This window comes from Eretmochelys imbricata, chromosome 4 (assembly GCF_965152235.1).
Source record: "Eretmochelys imbricata isolate rEreImb1 chromosome 4, rEreImb1.hap1, whole genome shotgun sequence".
NCBI classification, from domain to species: Eukaryota; Metazoa; Chordata; order Testudines; family Cheloniidae; genus Eretmochelys; species Eretmochelys imbricata.
Genome location: NC_135575.1, coordinates 114,186,237 through 114,213,849, shown reverse-complemented (window position 1 = coordinate 114,213,849; position 27,613 = coordinate 114,186,237). Strand labels below are relative to the sequence as shown.

Sequence of the window (27,613 nt, the reverse complement as noted above, 5' to 3'; positions counted from 1 at the left end):
CCACCGCTTCCCTGGCCATCAGTAGAGTGGGTATGACATCCCTATACTCCCGTGATCCTTAGTTGCCAGAACAGCCCTATAAAATCATATGCAGCTCATGCTGCTCTAACTTATGCCATGGACTATGTGATCCCAGGTTCAGGGGAATGCAAAATGTTAAAAGTTACCTTTGCACCACCCTGCACTAAAGTATGTTGAGCACAGCTTGGCTGCTGCGCAGGACATAGGCCTAAAAATCTGTTTAAAACAAAGCATTTACTTTAAAGAGATACGAACATTTCTACAGAGGGATTTTGTGTACATGTAAACAAATTCATTCAACTTTCATGTTTTTAATAGCTTTCCAACCACTTTCGTTAAATATTAAAGAGTTGTGCTTCAGCAAATTCTTTCCCCTTTTTCTCTTTCATCCTGTTGTGTCGTCATTATACAGAATCTATAGTATCACAGTAATTCCCATGGCAAAAAGTGGCAGTGTCAAACACAGAGGTCCAGGTTACTAGCCCTGTAGAGTCATACATGAATCTTTCCCCTTCCTGTGCGCAGCGGTAGCTACAATTCCTGTCTTCACAGGACTCTTCATCTTTTTATGAATTCCATGGTAGAGGTTCTGTGGGTACAGGGTTCATGCAGAGGGAGGGGATAGAAACGGGTTGGGTTAGGGGCAAGAGGATCAACACATCTTGTCCGCCAAAGTGAAGCAATTCACAGATTCGGTGGAAATTATAATAGAACCTGGGACTGTATTATCCTTTATACTGAGATCCCCTGCTCAGTGCCAGGGGCAGCAACTGGAAAACTGGTGATTATCTGTGGGGGTCAAAGTTTGCACAAAGGCATAGGGTCATCACATCGTGACCCACCAAATTTGAGGACAGGTGTGATGGCCTATTTTGTATAGAATTAACATATAAAATATCAAGATCTGTTTTCTCTTCCAACCCAAGGAAACTATCAAAGAGGAACCGGGAGAGGGATAGCTCACTGGTTTGAGCATTGGCCTGCTAAACCCCAGGTTGTGAGTTCAATCCTTGAGGGGTCCATTTAGGGATCTGGGGCAAAAATTGGGGATTGGTCCTGCTTTGAGCAGGGGGTTGGACTAGATGACCTCCTGGGGTCCCTTCCAACCTTGATATTCTATGATTCTAAACAAGATTTTCTCCCTCGGAGTTCCAGCCTCAGCTTTTTCCTCCAGAGATGCTTTATAACATGATTACAGCTTCTATGAAGAAATGAGCAGAAAGGAAACTGGACTTGGGAGGAACAAAAATGTTTTCAAGTAGTCAACGGGAGAACAAAAAAAATTACTGGCCATATAAATTATCTGTATAAATGTTCTCCCTTTTTCTATGCCCCAATGCATATATTTAATAAATAAATATATTGGCTGAAGAAAGTTTAACAAATTAAATGAATAAAGCTTTCTGAACAGATTATTAGTAAAATAAGCATTCAATTTATACAGATCGGTTTGCAGTTGAAAACTGATAAAACAATTTTGTGCGACTCCTATACTTTAGGACATTTTAATTTTCTAAAGTGTGCCTAATTTATTAGCAGACCATCATATTTTGAGAATCAGTCTTCCTTGTGACAATTATTTTTGCTTTATAAATATGTTCATTGTAGCAATAACTGTCAAAAGCAAGCTCTATCATGAACTTATTAGACTAATAGTAAATTTGTGCCTAAGGAGTAAGTCAAATGAGCCAGTATATGGTCTTTTTTTCTTTTGTTTTACTGAATGAGCAAAATCAATCACACATCAGTGTTGTTGTAAATTTATGTGCAAAAGCATTGAAGTGCTTTACTACAAATTACAACGTAGAAACACGTTAACTAAACAATTAAATTCATACAATCAGATTTAGGTATATAACAACACAAAGAGGAAACAGAATTACAGTACATTTACAACACAAGACAAATACATGGAATTCATTAGAAAATATTGTAATAAATAATTCATGAATTATAGTGCAATTGATTTATGCATAAATATAACTAATTGCCTAAAAATCAGTTATTAACAAAATCTGTCAAAAAATCAAGGCAGCCACAGAGTTTTACTAAATTACTGCGACAATGGAAATACTGCAATTAAAAAACAAATACAAGTATTTGTACTGTAAACAACTAAAAAAAAAATCAGTCTCACTAAAGTTAATATACAATTTAATATAAAATTGTCATTAGCTACCAGAAATGGTTTAAACAACTTTACTGAGCAGTAGTTCTAAAAACAGAGGCACTGTTTTTTAATATAAAATACTTGAGAAACATTCAAATAAGTAGAAAGCATGTAGGGCTTGCTTTCGCCTTCATTTAAAAGTCTGCTGAAACATGAATTTTCAGAAATTGTCAATTACGAAGTAGTGACTGGTAACTGAATTTATAAAACAGTTCAAAGGTACAACTTAAATGACATTTAAATGGAATACACTGGAGTTAGGGAAGGGGAACCTACACATTTCCCTGCCTTTCCTTAGTTGTGTAATCAAAAGTTAATCTAATAATTAGAAACAAATAATTCTGTTTCTTTTTAAACACTTACAGGTCGAGCATCATCTATAAACTATCAAAAAATATTTTAATATACTATTTCTGACCAAAAAAATAAATAAATACAAGTACTAAAATGCTGAAAATTAATTATAATATTACATATAAAACTACTGATCACTGTTAAGTGAATAGTAAAATGATCCCTGATTTTATGAATCCTGTCAATTTTTGGTCAGGTCATCTTTTAAATGATATAAAAAGTGTACTGTAACTTGCCTTCAATATAAACTTCTGACTCAATTTATAATATTGTCTGAGGAATAAAAATTTTTTAGTGTGGTACAAATATTAGGCAATGTATTGAAGCCCCCAAAACTTCTGCAAGTAAAATTCTGTATAAAGAGAGATTTCGAAACCTTTAGGTACTGTTAATTTTGTTTTCCACTGGGGAGTATACATCAACAAATTCATCTTTCTGGCCCTCACAAAATATGGCTTAATTCTTTAAAAATCAACGATGACCCTGACACCTGCTTATATGTATCCTACTTGTTATTAGATACAATTATTTTTACAGAAGGATTCCATTTCTAATATGCAAGTAAACCTTAATAGTTGAAGAGAGTACACTATAGATCTAAGAGACCAAAAGATTGATATGTTGGTGGTTGTGCAGTTTCACTTAACTTCTTATGGATTAATTTATTTTAAAAAATAAGAAATTACCTGTAATTAGGTTAATAGCCAAGTGCTAGATTTTACCATAAATTTTTGAGGGAAACTTCCCACTGAGTTCAAGTTTCTTTTGAAAGTCAATTACATGATGTGGCCCTACACGTGTAATGTATTCTTACATTCACATAGGATACTCAGCCTATACAAAGGCAAATTTAAGCAAAAAACATGTCTGACAATGTATGTGTGTGAGAAAATTTACAAAAAGTAGAAAAAAGGGTAAGTGTTTCTGGATATGTTTGATTTGGTTTAGAAAAAGCAATCTAAACCTAAATTTTAATTGGAAAAAGGGCACAGATGTTTAATTTTGAATGTATAAAGCAAGTATTCATTCTTATGTAGACACATGCTTTATGACATTACACCACCAAAATTACATATTATTTAAAATCCAATGTAAATACTTGGAAATTAATTTAAAAACTGCAATCTGAAGACAGCTAGTCTCTCTTAGATTCTATTAAGTCACATATTTTAAATGAACTGCCTAGCTTCTACCAAATTTATAATGAATTTATACTACTGAAAGTTCAAAACAGCTTCACTGTTTAATATTTGTGAATCTGTCAAGACCCTGAACTGTAAATTTGGTTATTAGCAAAACAATAGTGTATCGGCCCACCAAAATGAAAACTTGATATTCATTTTGATAAACTGAAAAGGTTTGAAATGTCACAGCAGCAAATACATTATAGTTACAGTGAGTTTTTTGTTTTTCAATATAAGGAGTGTGACAATCCTTAAATGAATTTAAAGTAGTCATAACATTAACTAACCAGCACATTTAATATCCATTCTCAAGCTCATTCTGTGCACATTATGAACATGCTCTAAGTTGCATTCCAACTTTCTTCTTAAACTTTAGAAGTTGTCTTATTCTCCAAACTAAAAAGGAAAATTAGGTTAATAATTAAGTTTATTTTATACTTAGTATTCCATCTTCTTTCATATTTAATAATTCTATAGCTACAGTAATTTGTCAGTTTTCATAAATGTATATTTTGTAAACACCAATTTCTTGCTAAATGAACAACAAAATTCTTCTTAAAATGATAAAAATGCAGTTTTATGTCTGCTATCACACATTTTTATTAATGAAATGTTTTGGTTTTTTCTAGTTGTATTGGAGATCTAGTTATGATGTTTTTATTTTCTTCCACAGAATGTACTACCTCCTACTAATACTTCACATATCCATTTCCTTGGTAAGGAACTAACTTTGTAAAAGAAAAATAATCCCTTGATTTGTGTATTCTGAACTACTTACAAACTATTGCAAGTATTTTGTGAAGTATAAAAGTTTACAAACCATGGGTCATGTATTTCCATAATAAGATGGTTTATTCAATGGCTAATGTGGTTCTTTATCAACTAAAAATAATGCTTCACATGACAAATACTGGTTTTCCCCAAACATTTTATGCTATTGACTACTAAAGAAAACCTGAATATTTTTCACCTATTTATACAAGGATTTTATTAAATACACACTATCAGAATTAAGGGAGAACTCTATAATTCTGTCCACAGTGAAAACCCTGAATAAAACTACTTTTCAAAAGGCATGTATGTGGTTTTTGAACTGTATAATTTCATGTCTTCTGTCAGTGTGAGCATATGTATTTCTCGTGTGTGTGTGTGTATACAGACAGACATATATATATACACACACACACACACACACACACACACACACACACACCCCCCAAATAATTTGCTAACAATTAATCTACACAGGCTTGCTGCTGTTTTTGCAGCTGCCAGTCCCTGAATCTGTCATATTAAATAACCCAGTGTCTGGTAATCGAAGTTTCTTCTTCGGCGGAGTCTTCAGTGTTCCAGATCTTTCTTTAACTTTGTATTCTAAAGTGCTGTGAGGTACCCCATAAATTCCTTGTGCTTTGGAAACACTCATTTTCCCACTCATTACCATAGCAATAGCTTCTTCCATTATTTCATGATCGTATTGCCTATAACGGCCACGTTTTTTCCTTGGTTGTTTATTGTCTTTGCGATCCAAACCATCTTCTGTATTTTCAGATGTTCCATCAACTGTTCCATTCTTAACATTAAGACATAAAGAAGAGAGGTCCCCATGCAGAAAGTAGGAGTCAACACTTGAGTGAGTTACAGGTCCAGAACATTCAATTTTGTTCTGTTTAGGGAGTATATTTTTCAGTTTTTGAAGAGCTGATCCGTCTAAGACAGAGGAGGTTTTGGAAACATGGTACATGACATCCAGAAGACCAGCATTATCAGATTGTGGTTTGGACACAGAACTTATTCTTAGCTGAGGAATTTTTAACTGTACAGTAGGATTTGAAGTTTCATATTGTAGATTTTCACTTTTTTCTTTGAACTGAGTGACCATTCTCTGTAGAGTTAACTGGTGGAGGTAACTGGAAGCTGTTGGGAATTTTAATTCTGAGGTTTCAAGTAGACTTAGTTTACTTTTTTCTGTGCGCTCTGCTTGAGCTCTTGCCCACATGGCTACTTTTTGCAGCACTGCACAAGTTTCTTTTCTGTCTTTAAATGAATAACTATCATTGAAATCTCGAGTTTTGTTTTTAAAAAGTGCAGGCTTTCCTGCTGGTAAGGCTTCTAAGTGGAGAAGTAAAGTTTTTTGAGGTATGCCATAAAGTATGCCTGCTTTATTTATGTCCAGTGCTCCAGACTGAATGTCTTTCAAAGCTTTTGAGAGCAAACCATCTGCAAACTCAGCACTTCTTTCCACATAGTCCTCTCTGTGTCTGTGTAGTCTCCTGGATGGATGGAATGAAACGATGGTAAACTGATGTATGAGAGACTCTCACACAGCTATGGAAGGGAAGGGTCCACTCCTTTATTATACTCCTTGCTTAGGTAACATCACTGCTTCTGATACTTTTAAGTCTTTGAGATGTAGTAGTTACTGATTATCATAGTAAAATGCTACAATGTGTCAAAATCATACGGTGGCTTCTACAGCAGCCCTTCCAAGAACTTTAAATCCTAGTTCAGTATTTGATAATATTCTCATGTGTTTGTTATTTTCCCTTTGAAACATGCTTGCAGAGCAACACTTATAATTTTAGTTATGCAATTAACATTCCATTAAGTACCCAAATCCTAAATGAGATTTTGTTAGTAGAAACGTGACGTTACCGCTAAACAAGTAATAAAAGAGTCAACCCCCTTATAGAAAATTTGCAGTGATAGGTACATTACCAAACACAAAACCCCAGATTTCCACAGGACTAATTTTTCTACATTCATAAGATAAAGTGCTGTATTAACAAGTAAGTCCCATTTTGTCAATTTACAACTCAGTTTTTAAAATTCTAATCACTATTTATATTTTCTAATTATAAAATCATAATTTTAAAACCTGTTCGAACACAATTTTACACAATTCAACAAATAAAGCTAAATGTATTATTTGGAACAAATTATTTTGTAAAATGTACAGGTGACAAAAAGGGTCCTGCTATGGCTAGTGGATGGGAAGATGCCAAAATTATAACAAAATCCAACAGAACAATGTATTTCACTATTTTTGTTTCAGTTAATGTAATGGTAGCTTTCAGCACATGAAACAACATTTTTAGTTTTTAATGCTGAATGGACATATTTAGCAGTTTGCCACCACACACTATAGGCAAAACCATGATGTAAGTATAACAATTAGGAACTCTCTCTCTCTCTCTCATTGAGAAATATTGAGGATAATAGCTGTTTAACTTGTTCATGTTAGCTGAAGGATATTTTTAAAATATAATCTGGATGTTATATTTTTGTGCAAAATGGAAGTTTCCTAAATAAAACCTTGAATAATAATTTATGTTTTCTTCTACTGTCCTACTCTTTTGTATTATGTAATTAAGTTTTCAGTTCATTTTTAGTAACATGAACTAAAGTTTGGTGATTGTTCTGATAACTTTTCTTTAACAGAAAGAAAAGAAAAAGACAATGAAACAAATGATATATACATAGACACACACTTATGAGTGAAACTCTTGAGGAAAGCAAAATATAAACTGAATTTGTGTGTCAGTATATACTGTACAAATGTGTTATAAAAAATAATCTGCCTTCACAGAAGAAATTTTTTTCAGTGTTTCCTTTTACAAATATTAAAAAAATATTAAATGCTGCTTACCCAGACACTGAATTTTCAGATGATGATGGATCATATGTTGACTCTTCCAGCCGTGCGCTTTTCTTTGTAGAGAGATCTAACACTCCATCCCCTGTAACAAAATAATCATAATAATTTAAGAATTTAAGGATTTTTTGGAATTCTGTTAGTAAATTTATATACACATAGCACAACTTTTTAATATATAACCTATGTTGTAATATTTTCTGACATCTTGGTTCCATTAACAGTGTGAAATGTTGAGGAGTTAACTTTTTGCAAAATTCATTTGTAAAAGTTAAACAAGATTTTTTTAAAAAAAGATGAGTCAAAATAAAAAAAAGTGGGCCTATTGTCACACATAGGAATCAGAGGGCTTAAAAACAGATATTTATTAGGCCATAAAATGGAATTCTCATCCCTTGTTTCTTCCACAGATATACTCCAAGATTACACTTGCCATTTCAAACAGACCAATAAGCCACAAGTAATAATGGTTTGATATGTGGGTCATAAATCTGAACATATGTCGTTCAAGATCAAGTTCATATTAATAAATAGCAGATCCGTGATACACTAATAATACAAAGATCCAAAATGACGACGATATCTGTGTGTTTGGGGGACAAGGTCCATGAAAGAACAAAAAGAAAAGGAATACTTGTGGCACCTTAGAGACTAACAAATTTATCTGAGCATAAGCTTTCGTGAGCTACAGCTCACTTCATCGGATGCTGCTACTCTGAAATGAAAGAACAGTTATTTATCCTACAGGAACTGTGTTTTTTCAAGATGTTGTAATCAGTGAGGATCCCAGTGTAGGTGCGCATTAGTCCTATGCATGCAAAACCCAATTCTTCTAGCTAGCAGTATTTATCAGAACTGCACGTGTTCCCACATGAGGCGCACAGGATGGGGTGACCGCCAACCCTCCCTCAGTTCCCTTGCATTTCAAAGCCTGTGTTTGCCAAGAACTCCTGAAGTGGGGATGGAGGGTGGGTTGTAGCAGCCACATTGACTACAACATCTTGAAGAACCAGCTACAGTAGGGTAAGTAATAGTTTGTTATTCTTTGAGTAAGTGTTAGTATGGACCCCACTGTAGGTGACTAGTAAGCAATATTCTCCTGAGATAGTGGGATTGAGGAGTCTCCACAGATGAAACAGACAGACTGTAGTATCACTCTTCTGAACTCGGTATCTGCCCTGGCTGCCATGTCAAATGCATACCGTTTAACAAAGGTCAGTGGGTTACTTGCAAATCTATAAGACTGGTGCATTTCTGAAGCAGGCCAATGATGTCGTCTCCTGTACTTCAGTGGAGTTGTGTCCTAATGTTTTGGGGGAAGGAGGACATCTAGTAACAGATGGAAATGCACTGTATTTCATTTGGAAAGTTTCTGTGAAAAGATCACCAGGTCTTTCTATACACCCAAATCAGCCACAAAGAGACAGTGAGAGCCAGAAGGGTTTAGTCCTGTCTTGGTAGTAAAGTAGAAGCTCTGGAGACATCCAAGGTGCGATGTTTCTTTTCTCCTGCAGAAGAGAGGTTTTGGAAAGAAGACCAGTAAGGTGAGTGACTGATTCAGTTGCTATTTTGAGATTACCTTGGGAATTAATTTAGGGTGTTGTCTCATTAGTATATTGTCCCTGTAAAATACAGATGGTCCAGCTATAAGGATTTGGATCTCACAGACTTTGTGCCAATGTAACAGCAACAAAGTAGAATGTTTTGAAAGATAGAGGCTTGAAGGGAGTCACCAGGAGATACAGGAGAATCACACTGAGGTCCCAGGAAGCAGTCTGGTGTCTAAATGGAGGGTAGGCATGAAAAAGGTCCTTGATGAATCTTGACACTGTAGAGTGTAAGAAAAGTGAATGCAACTGAACTGGTGTATGATATGCTGATATTGCTAAGTGGACTCAGAGAGCTTAATGCAAGTTCTGATTGTTTCAAGAGCAGCATGTAGTCTAGGATCTTTGGAATCTGGGCTTCAACCAACTCAGGTTTTTTGGGCTGCCCATATGGAAACCTCTTCCATTTGCAGAGCAGATACTTCTAGTGGAAACTTTCCTGATGTGGATAAGAACTGCCTGGAGCATTCTCTATCAGTAGTGCTCATCCGGCCAGCATCCAGGCAGTCAGGTGTATTGACTGCAGGTCTGGATGTTCTGAGATATTGTGTTTACACAAAGAGGAAAAATGAATGGGAGATTGACTGGACATATGGAGTAGGTCTGGCAGCCAAAACGGTCTTGGCCAGTATGAGGAGATCCTGATAGTGGTGGCCTTGTCCCATCTGATCTTTGATATTATTATGGTAATCAGGGGGGTTAGTGATAAGGTGCAAAGGAGAGCTTGACACCAGCAGAGTAGAAAGACATCTGGCAGAGATCCCAGGCTCACGCTACCTCTATAGTAGAAGGTGTTGCATTTGACATTATTTGCAGTGGCAAACTGGTCTTTGGCCAGAACTCCCCCTGGCTGGAATATCATGTCTAGGATGAATTTCCAGTGACTACTGCTGGTTGGTTATCACGTCTCTGCTTAAGAAGTCTTCAAGGTAATTGCTGACCCCTGGAAAGTGCAGGGGCAGTGGGAGCTCGGGGGGTTTACTCTGCGTTGGTGACACCATTCCCAGAACTCGATGGCTTCCAGGTAAAGTGGGATCTACCAAGGGCCTCCTTGTTTGTTGACATTGCGCATCACAGATGTACTGTCCATCAGGATTTGCTCTACAGAATTCTGTCGAACTGACAAGCATGCTATACAGGCCAATCTGATGGCTCTCAGCCCTAGGACGTTCACATGCAATTTCTTGCAATTGAGGTGATTCAGGTGGGCCTCCAACCTCTCACTTTTGCATCCATATTAAGTATAGTTTGCACAGGAAGGAGTTGAGAAACATACCCTTATCTCACATTCAGGGGGGTCATCAGGTGAGTTCTCACAGGATTTGAAGTGTTACAGTGACCAATCTGTTCATATTGTTTTTGTCTGGGGAATACACTGTTCTTTGATGGTGTTGTAGTGACCTCAAGCAAAGTATGGCAAGCACATCATGTATGTACACATCATATGACCTAGTAATCCCATGCAAGCACGAACCATCGTAGATGGTCTTGACCTTATTTCATGTATGATTGATCAAAGGGAACAGAATCCGTCCTTTGGCAGATATGATCGTGCTGACAGAGTCAGATAGGGTCTCCTATGAAGCCTATCATCTGGGATAGAGTGAGAGATGACTTTTTGTAGTTCACTATTAGCCCTAACTGAGACAACAAGGTGAGGATTCAAGGTACGGTTATCTTGGTTACGTCATGAGGCTTGTCCTTGATCAGCCAGTTGTCCAGGTACAGGTAGATGTTTCCCTAGATACCTGTTACAATCCTGAATCTGAGGCATCAAACATATTTGTTGAGCCTCCTCAGGTCTAGAACAAAACGAAGGCCCCTTTTTTCTCTCGAATGAGGAAATACCAGGAGTAGAAGCCTCTTTCCCAGTACTCCTAAGGCACCTCTCCTATGGCATCTAGACAGGGCAATGAGGCCATTTCTGTTTGTAAAAGGCTCTCACGAGAAAGGTCCCTGAAGATAGATAAGGAAGGGGGGTTGTGGTGGAAAGGGAAAGAAACTGGATGGTATGTCCACAGGTGACAATATCCAGCACACACTTAGTGGTGGTAATGTCTGATCTTGCCTGATGGAAAGAGGCAAGGAGGCTTCCAAAAGAAGCGCTCTGTTGACTGTTTGCAGTGCAGCTCTCAACTGAGTGGTCAAATTTACTGGTGCGTGCACGGAGCACTGCATGGCTGGAGTGGAGGAAGGTGAGGTTATGTATCTTATAGTAACTGGAGATTCTTTGAGATGTGTGGTCCCTATCTGTATCCACTGTGGGATATGCATGCTCTCCATGCGCCCAGAGTTGGAGAATTCTGAAAGCAGTGTCCGCTGGCCCGTGCATATGCCCTTGGTCTCCTGGTGCATCCTACTGAGGAGATAAATGGAGAGGTAGGCCGACTGCATCTCCAGTTTCTTCTCTACTGCAAATCCAAGTAACGTCCTAACCGTAGGGAAAGAAGGGTGGGTAGTGGTATACAGACCACACATCTCAAAGAACTTCCAGTTACTATAAGGTTAGAAACAACCCTCTTCTTCTTCTTCAAGTGCTGGTCCTAGTGTGCTCCATTATGGGTAACTAACAAGCAGTACTCAAGAAGGCAGGTGGCAGACCATTTGAAGCTGTCCCAAAGGATGTCAGGGGCGGAGTCCTGTACTATAGCATAATGTCTCATGAACATATGGATGGAAGTCCACATCACTGCTTTACAAATGTCAACCAGAGGCACTTCCTGAAGCGATGCTATAGACATCACTTGTACTCTTGGTAGAATTCTCACTCTCTATCGGGGAGGAATGTGAGACGGATTGATTCTTACTCTATCAATTAAGAGCCACTTACTTACAGATCCTCTGAGAGGAGATATCTTGATCTCAGACTCTTTCTGCTACACCAATAACGAGTCTAGGAGATTTTCTAAATCACTTGTGTCCTTTGTAGACAAAAGGCAAGAGCATATTGTACATCAAGGGAATGACACCACCTCTCTTCACGATGTACGTGGTTTTAGAAAAAATGCAGTTAAGTAGATTGGTCGGTTTATGTGAAACTCCGAAATCAACTTGGGAATTAATTTAGGATGTAGCCATAAACAAACATTTTGCTTATGGTATACAGTGTATGGCGGATCTGCCACTAGGGCTCCCACCTCACCTACCCTTCTGATGGAGGTGGTGGTCCCAAGGAATGCAACTTTCATAGATAGGTGAGACATGGAACATGAAGCTAATGGCTCAAATGGAGGCTTAGTAAGAGCTGACAGATTCAAGTCTCAATGATGGGGAGGGTTCCTTACTGGAGGAAAGGTTCTAATTAGGCTCTTAAGAATCTGATAGTCAACAGCTGAGTGAAAACCAAATAACCATCCGCTGGAGGATGGCATACTGTCATGGCCAGGTCATGGGAAGCCAGACCCAGTAGTCAAAGCCAGAGTCCACAATCACAAGACAAGCGTCAGGAGTCAACTGGGTCAGGATACGGGTAAGTCAGAAGCAGGAGACAAACTGGAGATCAGAACCACAAGTTGGATGCCAGGAGTCATGCCAGATCAGGATGTCAGGAATTCAAGCTAGGGGAACAGAAGCAGGAAGCCCAAGTCACACACAGTCCAGAACAGCATGGAGCCCAGTTGTTCAGACAGCTTCCTGTTTTTGCTGCTGCCATAAGTAGGGCCAGTCAGGTGCTCTGAGACTCAACCAACAGCACTGCATGGGAGGAGGTTCAACCTCGGGCAGGGTTTCGTGGGTCCTATATAATCAGCATCAGCAGGCTGCCAGGTGGAGGGCTGGAGCTTGGCTGTTCCTATAAACCCTGGTAACCAGTTTCAAGACCCGTGGGTTATGATATCAACCCCAATCCTAGGGGTGCTCTCCAGGAAATGTGGGCCTAGGTTTCTCAGGGTGGCTCCTAGGGAAGACCCAAATCAGGGTGAAAGCATGAACATTTTCTGCAGGCTCCCAAGTGTGAGCCTCTGGGCCATAACCTTCCCAATCCATCAGGTACCATGATTTTCCCCATTTGATCTGAGGAGTCGAGGACTTCATGAACAATATATTCCTCCTGACCCTGTACTTGTACGGGTAGGGTGGTGATAGTGAGCTCTGAGAAAATGTATTCTCTTAGAAGTGAGACGTGGAACACAAGGTGAACTTCAAGGGATCAAGAAAGCTTGAAGGTGACCAGGTTGATTGGCCAAATGCGTTACGGGCCAAGGAACCAATAGTTTAGTTTCTGGGAGGGTCTGTCCGTGGGGAAGTGTTCTCTTGAAAGCCATATCTTTTCTGCTACATAGTCGGCAGGGCCTGTTGTCTAGGTTTGTCTATATGCCTTTTGTAGTTCTCCTTTGCCTTTTCAAGATGCCACATCACCTCTTCTTGGATGTGATGTACTAGGTCTGAGGCAGATGGGTTGGAGGAGGAGGTGGGTAGCTGTCAGTGAAATCATGGATGGTACCCACAGTTGATAAAGAAGGGGCTGTGGCTTGTGGATGCAAGGTCTGCATTACTGTCTGAGAACTCTGCATATGATAATAGTGAAAACCAGTCATCCTAGTGATGGCTCATGTAGCATTTTAATTATTGTTCAAGGATCTGGTTGATTCTTTCCATTTGACTGGGGTATTATGCACAGGACTGGTGCACATGGACTCCTAAAAAAATTAGGGTCTCGTGCCAGAAGTGGGCAGTAAATTGTGGTCTCCAGTGAGAGGTGATTATGATCTGGAAGGCCATGAAGAAGGATTACATTGTTTATCCAGAGCCAGGCGATTTCTTCCACCAAGGGTAAGCCTGTGCAGGGAATAAAGTGCGCCATCTACCACTCTCAGGATGGTCGTGAAACCACTGGATTCTGATAGTTCCATGTCAAAGTGAAAGGAAATGGCTTCCCAGGCTCAAGATGGGGTATCCAGAGGTTGGGGATTGCAGGGTTTCTGGCTAGGGATCTTGGTGTGGGCACACGTCTGGAAGGGTACTTAAAGGTCTTTATTGTGAGGCACATTTGGGGCCACCAGAAGAAATGGGATGTTGATCATTGAGTTTTATATCACTCTAAGTGTCCTACCAAGGTGGAGTCATGGCATAGTTGAAGAAACACCACCCTTGCAAGTCCTGGGGGAAAACACAAATATGATCCCCTCCTGGGTATTGTGAGGTTCTCGGTTGACAATGGCTAACTCATCAAGTGGAATTCCAGAGACAGAAGCAAAATGGATGAGTAGGAGTAGGTCCTAGCAGTGAGCTGCATTAAGAAAGTTATGAGACTTGAGAATGTGGGCTGGTTCTAAATTGGGCCTCATAGGTCAAAGCCATATCTCTGAGACAAGGCATCAGCCTTGCCATTTCTGGTTCCAGGGCAGTAGGTCAAGGTAAAATTGAGCAGGGAGAAGAACTGTGGGATATGCATGCTCACTGGCCCACTGGACCTGTTGTTGGTGCAGGGTCTTGGCCCTGCGCAGGTACTACAGGTTTTTGTGGTCCGTAAACACTTGGACTGGATGACAGGCCCCTTCCAAGTAATGTTGCCACTCTTTGAAGGCAGCCTTAACTGCCTGGAGCATCTTGTCCAAGATCTCAGTTTCTATCAGCAAATGTAAGCTTCCTTGAGTAGTAGGTGATGGGATGCAGTGTTTGCTTGAGTTTATGCCTTTGGGAGAGCAGTTACCTGATTGCTGTTCTACAGATGTCAGCTTTCACAATGAAAGCTTGTGCCATGCTGGAGTGGCCAATACTGGAGTACTGATGAAGGCAAGTTTCAATTGCTCAAATGTGAGCTGGACTTCTGGTGACCAAGAGAACTTGGCATTTTTTCAGAGTAGGGCAGTGAAGTTTATTTTGAAAAATTTGAAATGAACCTCTAGCAGAAGTTCACAAAGCCTAAAAGACTTTGTTGGTCATGAACATTATAGGAGCCTGCCTAGTTGTGGACAGCCTGGACCTTGCAAAAATCCAACCAGATGAAACCCACGAACTCGGTTGAGGTCAGATCAAATGCGCATGTCTCTCGTTTAGCATAGAGAATATGTGTTGTAGTCTCTCCAGGACAGTGGGGACATGAGTTGAATGTTTGTCTAGATCATCTGAGAAGATTAATATATCTTCTAAGTACACTACCACAAACTGTTCCAGTAGGTCTTAAACCACATTGTTAATGAAGTGCTGGATTGTTGCTGGGGCATTAGTCAGTCTGAATGGCATAATTAAATATTCAAAGTGGCCGTAGCAGATCCAAAAGGCAGTCCCTATCTCTGATACAGATGAGATTGCAAGCTCCCCAGAGATCCAGTTTTGTGAATATGCAGGTAGCCCCCACGCAGTCCAACAAATCTGCTATCAGGAGTAGCAGGAAATGGTTCCAAATTATCTGATTTATGGCTAGGTAATCGACACAGAGGTGGAGGCTGTCATTTTTTATGAAAAAGGATTTGCAGATGAACCCCCAGGCCAGATTCTCTTGGAGATTCTCACAATGCTGCCAGTTTAGGCTATGACACCGTGTATATCTGCCCAAACAGCAGCTTTGCCCCTGGCTGAAATTCTGTCGGGCAGTCGCAGTCTGCCTCGTATATGGGTCGGTTTTCTGCATTCTTCTTCTCAAAAGACATCAGTGTATTCATGGTACTTGGAGGGAGGAAAGGAGGGGGAAGTTCCATAGTTCCTCCAATGCATGTTCAATGTGGACAACTACACCTATTTGAGCCTTCTGGGGTGTAGGTGCAATGTCTGCTAGTCCATGGCCATGCTGTCAGCAGAATTCCAATGGGAAGATAACTTTCTGTTCTTATCAGTGAATGAGGAGGTCATGAAAGGGCATGCCAAACATCAGGGGAAAAAATGCAGGGAATGAATCACACCAAATTGTATTATTTCTCTGGCATCCAGAGGGACAGTCTCCTCCAAAACTCTATCTGAAGATAGTGGAGAGCTGTCAACCATTTCAACTGGTTGGGTATGGCCTTGCGTAGCAGGGGAATCTATAGGGCTGAGCTGCAGCCATGAAATTGTCCGCTGCTCCTGAACCAATGAGGGTCTGTTGGAGGGGAATCTGTCAGGGATCCCATAGGATGTGAAGCTGAATACACACCTGCAAATGAGAAGCCCATGGATGGGGCTTAGTGTGCATATCAGTGAGGACTAGGGTATCAGGATATTCTCTTCTTTCAAGGTGCAGGCCAGTTCCCTCCACCAGGCCTGGGTCAGCTTGTTTTTCCGAGCTCTTCGGTGTTCATGCTGGGTAGAATGAGATGGCATGGTCAGGTTCACCACAGCAGAAGCACAGGTTACACAGATGATGGCATTCCTTTTCTTTATGTGAGAGTCGCCAATAAATCAGATTGGCATGCATGCATGAGCAACACAGAAGCTAGGGTCATGGTTCATGGTAAGGGAGTTGGAGGCAACCTCCTTTCTTATCCCTTTATTCTCACAGCTGATTACCTATGCAGATAGTGAGGTCCACACAAAAAAACCTCTTGGTGTCTCTACATGGGGCCAGTGCGTTTTTTATTTATTCCCATAAGCCCCATTGGAACTGATACAGCTGCTTTGCTCCACTCTGTATCCATTCTGATGCAACAGAAGTGCGCTACACAGGAGGCCACTGGGTCTTGCCCCTGCTGGAGTCCCCTCAGGGTAACCTTAGCTGTCTGCACTAGGTGTAGGTCATCGAAGATGGCGGGCACTGATTGGAAAAAAGCATCCCAGTCCGACAGCACAGGGCTATGGCCTTCCAGGAAGAGGGAGGGCCAGTCTAAAACATCTCGTCAGCAGGCAGATTACCAGGGCCACCTTGGCCTGATCAGAGCCATAGATTTGGGGATGCATCAGAAACAGAAGGTGGCACTGGTTCATGAAGCACTGGAACTGCTGGCAGTTCCCATTAAGCCACTGGAGCAAGGATAGTGGAGCCCCCTGTTTAGGGCAAAGCACTGCACGCTGGGTTCACAGCACAGTATTCTCAGTGCTGACCTGCCTCACTTGCAGCCACTGGTTGTCCAAGATCAGCTGTGCAACTTGGGCCTGTAGTGCTTGATTATCCGTAAGGCTACGTTTTAATCAAGGGTATTTTTAGTAAAAGTCATGGACAGGTCAGGGGCAGTAAATAAAAATTCACAGCCCGTGATCTGTCCATGAATTTTACTATATACCCCTAACTAAAACTTGGGCTCGGGGCCATGGGTGCTCAGGGGGGCGGGCTAGGAGCACTGCAGGGTGGTGGCCCGGGACCTCTGCTGCTGCTGGAGGAGTGGGGGGGACGGGAAGGCAGGTGGCAGCACATGGCCTGGGACCCTCACTGGTGCTGGGAGGGAAGGAGAGAGGGAGGGACCGGGTGGCAGCACACAAGCCAGGACCCCCGCTGGTGTTGGGAGGGAGAGAGAAGGGCCGGGTGGCAGCGTGCAACCCGGGACCCCTGCTGGTCCAGGGGAGGGAGTGTTGGCGAGACTGACAGGCTCCCTACCCGGCATGTCCCTATAGCGCTGGCTACACAGCTCCCATTGGCCAGGAACCGCAGCCAATGGGAACTGCAGGAGAGCACATGCGAGTACAGGCAGCACACGGAGTCCCACCCGGCTGCCCCTCCCCCAAGGAGCTGCAGGGACATGCCAGTGGAAGCGGGGAGCCTCCCTCTCCCAAGTAAGCGCCATCATGCACCCCAATCCACTGCCCCAGTCCTGAGCCACCTCCCACACACCCAAACTGATGCTGCCAGCTCAGGCAGCGCCTAAGCCAGCACCAGCCGCTGCAGAAGTCATAGAGGTCACGGAATCCATGACCTCAGTGACAAAAACGCAGCCTTAATTATCCGCTTGGAGATGGAAGGCCCATTCAGGCAAGTCCAATGCTTCTAGGGGCTGCAGTGGTGCATCTGGGTCCATACTCCTCACACCAGGCTCAGTCCCCCAGGGTAACTGTGATCTGAACAAACTGTTATGGTTGGGTTATGGGCAGCCAGAGTCCATAGTCACAAGACAGGAGTCCGCTGGGCCAGGATACTAGGAGGTCAGAAGCAAGAGACAAACTGGAGACCAGAACCACAAGTCAGGAACCAAAGTCAGGCCAGGTCAGGATACCAGGTGGACAGAGGCATGAGACAAACTGGAGATCAGAAACACAAATCAGATGCCAGGAGTCATGCTAGGTTAGGATGCCAGGAAAATCAAGCCAGGGGAACAGGAGCAGAAAGCACAAAGCACACAGTCCAGAACAGGGTAAAGCCCAGTTGTTCGGATAACTTCCAGTTCCTGCTGCTGGCTTAAGTAGGGCCTGCAGGTCAATCAGCTTCTCTGGGACTCCACCAATAAGACGGCAGGGGCAGAGCTCAAACTGGGGCTAGGCTTCATAAGTCCCAAGTAAGTGAGCATCAGCAGGCTGCTAGGTGGAGGGTAGGAGTGTAGCTGTTCCTATAAATCCTGTGGATCTAGATTTGAGATGCGTGGGTCATGACACACACACTGATTGCTGCCAGTGGACTTGTACAGAACTAAGGGAAAGGTCAGCCTTTTTGAGAGAAACTAGTCCAAAATGGAAGGAATAACTACTGACTAAGACCCCCAGATGGAGAAATGTTTCCACTTGGCTGAATAGGACTCCTAGTGGAGTTTCTTTCTATTGTTATTAAGCATGGTTTGTACAGCTTCTGAGCAGGAAAGTATTAGTGTTGATGCCCATCCAAAAACCAAGCTGTGAGATGAAGCTCTCGGGGTTGGAATGCTTGATCCTGCATCTCTCCTGGGTCAAGACATTTGAAAACTATTACATTCTGATCAGAGGACAGAATGACAGCTGTAGAAGGTTTGGTAACCAAAACTGTCTGGTCCAATGGGGGGCACTGAGGATGACATGTGCCCTTTCTTGACAAATTTTCTTCAAGACTCCAGGAAGGAGTGGTAAAAGAGGAAAGACATAGTTCAGATGATTTGGTTAGAGAAGATGAAGGACATCACCTTGAGTATGTAGCCTTTGAGCACCTCTGGAGCAATGTGTGTTGAATTTCTTGTTCATTTGAGAGGTGAACACATCCCAGGTCGGAATCCCACACTGAGCAAGAATGTTTACTACTGACTCACGCAATTCCCACTCGTGATCAGATGGCCAAATGCCTACTGAGGGCATCCATCGGCACGTTCTGTGGCCCTGGAAGGTAAGCTGCCAAAAATGTGATTTGATTCTTGATACATTAACTGCATAGGCTGAGTGCTTCCATGCAGAGGGGAACTGATCTCAGACCTGTGTGTTTGTTGATGTAAAAGATGGTTGTCATATTGTCTGACATTATCAGAACATGGCTGGACCACGGGAATTGTAGAAAAACTTTGCAAGTTTCTCAAACTACCTTGAATTCCAGAAGACTGATGTGCAGATGGCCTCTCAAGTGCCCTGAGTCATGATTGTCAGTGTGCACTCCCCCCAGCCTAAGTGAGACACATCTGTAATGATCATCTTATCTGGTGAGGATGGTAGGAAGCAGATGCTCACGCACACCTGATGACAATCTTTCCACCATGTTTGAGATGCTGCTACTCTGGAAGGATCTTTTACCATGGTGTTCATGTTATGTTTGGTTGGTGAATACACAGCGTGGAGCCACACCTGAAGCCAAGGTAGGCAAAATCTGGCAAATCCAGTAATGTAAGTACATGAAGCCATGTGCCCCAGAAGGGCAAGACAAGTTTTGATTGAAGCTCGAGAGTTGCATAAAACTTAATCAATCAATCAATCAGGTCTCTCATAGTGCAAAACCTGTCCTTTGGCAGATAAATTCTTGCTCTGACTGAATCTAGGGTAGCCCCTATGAAGTCTACAGTCTGCCTCAAAGTGAGAATAGACCTTTGCAAATTGACTGACTCCTAGAGAAGAAAGTAGTTGAAGCATTAATGAGGTCAACTTGTGGGCTTCCTCACAAGTGCTGACAACAAGAAGCTAATTGTCAAGGGAAGAAAATGAAACTGATCCATCTGAAATGAGCTGCTACTGCCAGGAAGATATTTGGTAAGGTCTCCGGGGGCAGTGGGAAGGTCAAATGAGAGTGCTCTGTATTGGAAGTGGTCAGAGCTGACTATGAATCTGAGAAAATGTCTGTGTGTAGGGTGAATATCCACATGAAAGTAAGCATACTTCATACTGACTGCTGTAAACCATGTGTCTTTTTCCAGGAATGGGATTACAGATGGCAGAGTGATCATGCAAAACTTCAGGTTGTGGATCAATCTGTTGACTTTGCGAAGATTGAGGATGGGTTTCCAGCCTCACTTCTTTTTGAGGATTAGGAAGTATGTACAGTAAAACCTTTCCTTTGGTGTTGGATAGGTACATTTTGGTTCTAGAGGTACATTTGCTCCTCACTGGAGGAGGGACTCCACTTCCTGTCTGAGAATCTGCTCATGAGAATGGAGATTTTGAAGGAGATACAGAAGTAAATTTGATCTTATTGCTATATTAGAGGACATTTAAAACCCACTTGTGCATTGTAGCGGCACTTCAGTTATGGAAACAGAGTGCTAAAGGACTCCCGAATGGTATGCAAGGATTGGGTAGTGGTAGTATTGTTAATGGTCTACATCTCTCAAACTCCTGTCAAAAGTATCTTTTCACCAGGGGATGGGATTGAGATGATACAGTAGGGAAATGATACAGAGTACTCTGCCTTTTACGAGGAGGGTCAAAAGATAGCTAGAGATAAAACTGTTGAGATCCTGGTCTAGGTCTGTAAGATTACCTGTAATATTTCCTTTTCAGGGCAGGTGTATATATTCCCAGGGAGCAGAGGATGACTCTACAGTTCTTTACAGTGTGCAAAGGCTCAAATGTCATTTCATTGATAAGGTGGGCTTCATTAAAGAACCGGTCCTCCATCCCGAGGTGCATAACCAACCTCACAGCACATTATGATGGCTACTGCCATCAACCAGGATGATGTGTCTGCTGCATCAAGTGCTGATTCAAGTGCAGTTCTGGCCACTAGCTTTCCTTCATCAGTAAGAGCCTGGAAATGAGCTCTATCTTGTACTAGCTTGTCTACAAAATCCATAAATTTTCAGTAGTAGAGATAGGCCTACTTAGCCAACAGCACTTGTTAGTTCGCTGCACAAACCTTAAGGCTAATAGATGTGAACACTTTTCTTCCCAATAAGTCTAAACATTTAGCTTCCTTGTAGATTTAACGTGTTGCTGCCTAGATCTCCCCATGGCCACCTGGACCAACAAAAAGTTCAGTGTCATGTGGGTAAAAGGAATTGTATTCTCTTGGATGGGATAAAATATGGTTACAGACTAAGCTTTGTTGTCTGGAAGGGCTATATGGGATCCCATATTTTCCAACATGTTGCATCTGGAGAAGTTGTAGAGGTCCCCAAGGCAAGGGGAGTACCAGCTGGCCTAAGGTGAGTGTCAGAGGGGAAGCGGATATCAGGAAGCTCTGGATCTCCTGTGTGAACTAACAGATTTCAGAGGAGGAGATGGTGGCTGTTGTGGTGGCTCAGATTCTCCCAAACAAAAGAAAGGGTCTGGATCCACCAGCAGCGCACACAGTTCCAATGGAGGAAAAGCACAACTGGAGGGGGAAGATACATTTCTATATAAGATAACAAGGTGTACCTCATTTTATGCCTTAGCCATTTTGATTTTGTCCCTATACGAGTGTGTAGGGACAAAATCACAAGCAATTGGTCCATGCTTCCACATCTTCCTTTTTGATTTTCAGGTAATTAAAGAGCTACTAATAGAGCCGATTGGCCTCTTACTATTTCTTCTGATCTTTCCTTTGCTTTGGGATAGTTTGAATTTGTGCCTTTAATATTGTTCTCAGTATGTTTTTCCTTTCATCATACAGTGGCTAGGATGCGTCACAGAGTTTAGGCTGGGTCTAGCAATCCCTCACTTGCAGCTGATGAGATGTTGAATACTTAGAGATTTTTTTGGATTTTTTTTTGATAGGACTGAAATCTTGATTTCCAGTGTGTCTGCATTAAGTACCAGGAGCTCTGGAAACACCTTGAAATCATCCTACATTAGTATCGGTGCTGAGGTGACCAACTTTGTTGGGCAATGAGGAGCAAAGGTCTTTTGGTGGGTGACATCAGGCACTGATAGATTTGCATCTCTGTATCCCGCTCCTCCTACGACTCCGACATCTGCTGTTTTGCCAGTAAGGCTAATAGAGAGGGGGATCTTTTCTCTTGACATGTAGGTAACCAGCTCCTTGAGGCTCTGGAAGGCAGACCCCAAGTAATCCCAGAAGGGCCCAGGAGGCATCCCATATGAATACAGTTGACAGACAAGTTGTTAACTGGACCAATGCCACTATTCAGTGGCTGAGCTGCAAAGAAGTCTTCTGGTTTTCCAGCACTAATGCTCAGGGATCATATGGGGCATTGCTTCCTACTCAATGCTGAGGAGGTGTACCCTGACCACAATGGTGAGTATATCTTCTCCTAAGGCACTGCCAGTAGTATGGCACCGTTGGTGCTTGGGTTTTTATTGGTACTGGTGGATATCTTGGTGCCAATGACAGTTCCAGCATCCACAATTTTTCCCCCGGTTGTGGAAACTGGTAGTGGGGTGATGGAGTCTGCTGCACCACAGTCTACTCCTTTTCACTTGTCTTCAGTGCCATACACATTTTGGAGGATTTATCCCATGATGGTTAACTGTCTCTCTCTCTCTCTCTATGTGAGAGCACACTGAGATCTTCCTAGAGCTCCTGCCCCAATGTTCTGGGCAGCATCTTTCAATGGCCTGCTTTCACATCTCTGGCACCACCTTCAAGGTGGACAGCCTCAGTGGTTCTAGTGCCATGGTCAGTGCCAACTTCTCTGCTGAAGTCTTGAGTGCCAACTGCCTGCTTGATGGAGCACTGAGGATCCAGGTTTGACTGATATTGTGGTTTTCAAGTCCATATCTATTGGGTCCAATCCCACTCTCATAGATTGTTCTAAGAGATGGTGCCTGAGTCTTGCATTCCATGATTTTCAGGTTCTGGTGCAGAATGAAAGGCAAACTGAGCACTTGCTTCAGACATGGGATTTGCCCAGATAAAAAAAGACATCTGTGCCCATCTTAAAGCAGAATTAGTCCATCCCAGGATGAGCAAGACTTAAAGCCTGTGGCTTTTGATTCCAGCATCTTGGGGTCCTTGTACAAGGTGCCTTGCTGCGGGTGGTGAGTGGTCAACGAATTTTGAACCCGTTGAGGACTAGTCAGTCCAAGATGCTATAAGAACATTGTTCTAAAGTTTTTCAGAAATTTAGGTGAAGATTGCTGACAACTCTAGTGTGAGTTGAAAGGATACCGATAGGTTCCATCTCTCTGCCAATGGCAGTAAAAGGGAACTGAGGGAGGTTCATAGCTGCCACACCCTTTATGCTTTAATGTGGGAGCAAAAGGCAGCATAAGCCACATGCACCACCCCAAATACACACTGCTAGCTAAAAGAATCTGGTCCTTGTACACATGCACACCTACAATGGGATCCACACCAACACATATGGACAACAGATTTATTTATTTATTGGTCCTTCTCCAAATCTTCTCCATGAAAAGTTTAACTGTATTGGTTGGATGGGTAGGGAGAAATTTGAATGTGATTGCATGACTATTCTAGTAAAGTGAATATCAAATATATACTCTACATATCACAACTTGACTTCTAAAGTTCCCTGGGCTATATCCTGTGCATCACTATACAAAATATACATGTATAAAAATAAAACAATGTAATAAGTAAACTACTTATAAATAAAACCACTCCTAATAATTAAAATTAAATACCTTGGAGGGGACACAACACTAAAGGAAAAGGTAAAACACCGACAAGGGTTGGGGTGGGTAAGAATGTATTCAGGGCCTACACCAACTAAGGGCTTTAAAAACAACGGTAAGGTAAATCTGTCAATTTGAAGGCAGCTAATGTAAAAAGCACAGGGCAGAAATAATGGGTAAAATCAGGGCTCCATTGAAGTCAATGGCTAAACTCCCATCCTCAGAGTTATAGATTAGGAAAATCCTGAATTTTGGAATATGGAGGTTAAAAGTTGATAATCTCCGTAACATTTCTTCCTCTTTTTAAACTTTTTGCTCAGTCTTTTTCTCCATCTTATAATGAACTATTTTAATGTATTTAATTTAATTTCTATCATATCTATTACCTTTCCTCACCTCCTTTCATTTAACCTTTGCTACCATTTTTTGTCAGGGCTATTTCTACTCAGCTAAATCAATGTTAAGTTTGTATGGTTAAACATTAAAAATATCTAGATATACAAAATTATGGTTGTACAAGCAAACTTAACTCTGTCCTTTTTCCTTTATGATAGTCAATCACATACCATTTGTAGCCTTTTATATTTAAACTGAATTTAGTGATTTTGTGTTCAAACTATAATAGGTTCAGTTCCTGTTGCTAGTTTCAAGCGTGACAAAATGATGCTTTTCTCAAATTTGGAGACTCCAGGAACAAAAGGTAGTGACCACAGACACAATCACAAATATAAGTCCTATCTGTACTACAAGTTTTATTAAAGCAATAAGTAAAGTTACAATTACTATTGCATATATAAATCCTACAAAAACCCATGCAATGACGAATACTGAAGTCATACTCACAACCTCAAAAATATTCTAAGCTCTCATGTACCTCTCATCAAATGATCATAAGAAAGGCCCAAAGGTCCATCTAGGCCAGTATCCTGTATTTAGACAGTAGCCAATGACAGGTGTCCCAGAGGGAATGAACAGAACAGGTAATCATCAAGTGATCCATCCCCTGTCGCCCATTCACAGCTTCTGGCAAACAGAGGCTAGGGACACCATCTCTGCCCATCCTGGCTAATAGCCATTGATGGACCTAACCTCCATGAATGTATCTAGTTCTTTTTTGAACCCTGTTATAGACTTGGCCTTCAGAACATCCTCTGGCAAAGAGTTCCACAGGTTGACTGTACGTTGGGTGAAAAAATACTTCCTTTTTCTTGTTTTAAACCTGCTGCCTATTAATTTCATTTGGTGACCCTAGTTCTTGCGTTATGAAAAAGAGTAAATAAACTTCATTACTGGTGTGGAGAACATCCACAATGACTCAAAGAGCTCTTTCTTGAGTGGTAACAGCTAATTTGGACCCCATTATTTTATATGTATAGTTGGGATTGTGTCTTCCAATGTGCATTACTTTGCATTTATCAACATTGAATTTCATCTGCCATTTTGCTGCCCCGTCACCCAGTTTTGTGAGATCCTTTTGTAGCTCTTTGCAGTCTCCTTGGGACTTAACTATCTTGAGTAGATTTCCATCATCTACAAATTTTGCCACCTCACGGTTTATCCCTTTTTCCAGATCATTTATGAATAGTTTGAACAGAACTGGTCCCAGTACAGAACCCTGAGGGACACCACTATTCACCTCTCTCCATTCTGAAAACTGACCATTTATTCCTACCTTTGTTTCTTATCTTTAACCAGTTACCAATCTTTGAGAGGAACTTTCCTCTTATCCCATGACAGCTTACTTTGCTTAAGAGCCTTTGATGAGAGACCTTGTCAAAGGCTTTCTGAAAATCTAAGTACACTATATCCACTGGATCCCCCTTGTCCACATGCTTGTTGACCCCCTCAAAGAATTCTAACATCTTGTGAGCTCTCCTAAGCAGGGACTGTTTTTTACATGTCTGTATGGTGACTAGCACAATGGAGCCATGCTCCTTTATTGGGGCTCCTAGGCAACATCACAAAACAAAATAATAAAAATGACTAATAAGAGAGCACTGGACCAAGTCACTGAAAAAGTATCTACCTAGTAAGCCAAAGGATTCTGGCATCTGGAGCAAACCTTAAGATGCTAAGTATGCACTGGAGATGTGCAGAGGTTCATGATTACCAAGTACAGTAGAAGAGACAGAAATAGAAAGTGGACCCAGGGAATCACTGTGAGACAGGTTTTAAGAGGGCAAGTAGCCCATTCTCTGGAGGAAGAAAGCTCTGCTGAAGAGCTTGGAATACCTAGCCAGATAACATTGTCTTTTAATAGACAATGCAGCAAGACCAGTTCTGTTCCATGTGAAAAAGAACTTCCCATGTGGATGACATTCTGAATGGAATACGGGAGATTCTGACAGGGTTCAGAAGACCTAAGGTTCGGAAAACGACAAGAGTATGGGAAACACTTAATTGCATCTTCAAAGAGAATTACCCTGAATTAGACAGTCATCAAGATGCAATCACTGGACTCTCCATGCTTCTGGAGATGGGCTTTGAATAACATGTGGCCAATGACAGGCCAAGGTAGGGGTGTGAAGCAAAGAGCCTAGGACTGGAAACACAGGCTTCTGAAGTACAACGGCTGCGTACAGTTGGTAGTTGAGTGGTTGTCAAAGCACAGATTTATATCCTATAAGTTTGTGGATGAGAAAGAGTTCCCACGGATGATGGGGATATATGATTAAATGGGTCAACTCAGACTTGTGCCTCAGAGGTGGCAACAGAACAATTTAAGACAAAGGCTAAGATCAGCTGCTTCTGTCCTCCCTCTTGCAAGTTTATTGATTGCTATATAAACAAATAGGTCACCAAGAATAGCAATGAGGACTGAAGTCATTGTCCTATGGCAAGATGATTGTGTAAAAGACATTGTCTCTTTAATGGGATACTGAAGAGAGATGAAAAACAATTTTGAACAAGAAAGAGGTGCAGAAATTTATACAGTAACCACTAGTAACAGACTTTACTAAGTGACTGGAGGTGAAAAAGAAGTAGCCTTATATAGGATGGTCTGGTAAGTCAGAAATAGTCAAAAGGATTTCTTGTATACTGTGGTCCCTGCTTCTGGAAGATGGCCCTCTGGCTTTGTAGAAGTAACATTAATTGTTCTGGTGAAGGAAGGAAGGAAGGAGTACATGAAAGTAGGACCAGGACAGATAATGAAGACCTGTAAGTTGAAATTAGAAGCTTTGTTTTTCTCTCGTTCCTAAAGCACGGCCATCTTAATTTTAAGCTAGTTCATTGTCTGACCAAGAAGCATCCAAAGATGCCATCTACAGAATAAGGAAGAACTGCTAAATAGCAGAAAAGAGAATTAATGGTAATTTAGGTACAAGTGATCACAACTTGATTACATTTCTAATGTAGAAACAGAATAAAGCCTAAACCAGTGATATATATTTTTATTTGATGCTTTAAAACTGTCAATTTCACAAAGTTGAAAACAATTATGAGCTGAATTAGATGCAAGGAAGAATTTAATCAGAAAAATGTGAATAATTGGGAATTGTTTAAGAATGCTTTACTAGTTGCCCAAAAAAGCCACAATCAGAAGGCCATATTGATTAAAACAACAACTTGGTTTGAATGGGAAGTGAAAGCAATTCTAAAAATTTTTTAAAAAAATATTATAAATGGATGAAAGGGGAAGTTAACAGTAAGAAATACAAATCAGAAGCTAGGACTTGTATAAAAATGGTAAGGGAAGAAAAGGGACACAAGGCAAAATCTATGGCCAGCTGGATTAAAGGAGTTTTTAAAGTCAATTAAGAACAAAAAGAATCCTAACAATGGTATTAAGAACATAAGAACAGCCATACTGGGTCAGACCAAAGGTCCATCTAGCACAGTATACTTTCTTCTGACAGTGGCCAATGCCAGGTTCTTTAGA

The 27,613-nt window shown here is 41.3% G+C and overlaps 1 protein-coding gene across 5 annotated transcripts in view; it reads right to left on the bottom strand.

Moving 5' to 3' along the window:
* The window catches only part of LCORL (ligand dependent nuclear receptor corepressor like), a 176,565-nt gene that overhangs the window by 29,309 nt on the left and 119,643 nt on the right, over window positions 1-27,613 (bottom strand). For 2 of the 5 annotated variants that reach the window (XM_077815806.1, XM_077815803.1), the window contains exon 6: window positions 7,379-7,469. The exons of 1 other annotated variant lie outside the window; for it this stretch is intronic. In XM_077815806.1, coding sequence (XP_077671932.1) covers window positions 7,379-7,469 — 91 coding nt within the window. Of the gene's footprint in view, window positions 1-4,918; window positions 6,003-7,378; window positions 7,470-27,613 lie in introns of those variants that run through there. 2 more of the 5 variants (XM_077815804.1, XM_077815813.1) reach the window with 2 other exon arrangements.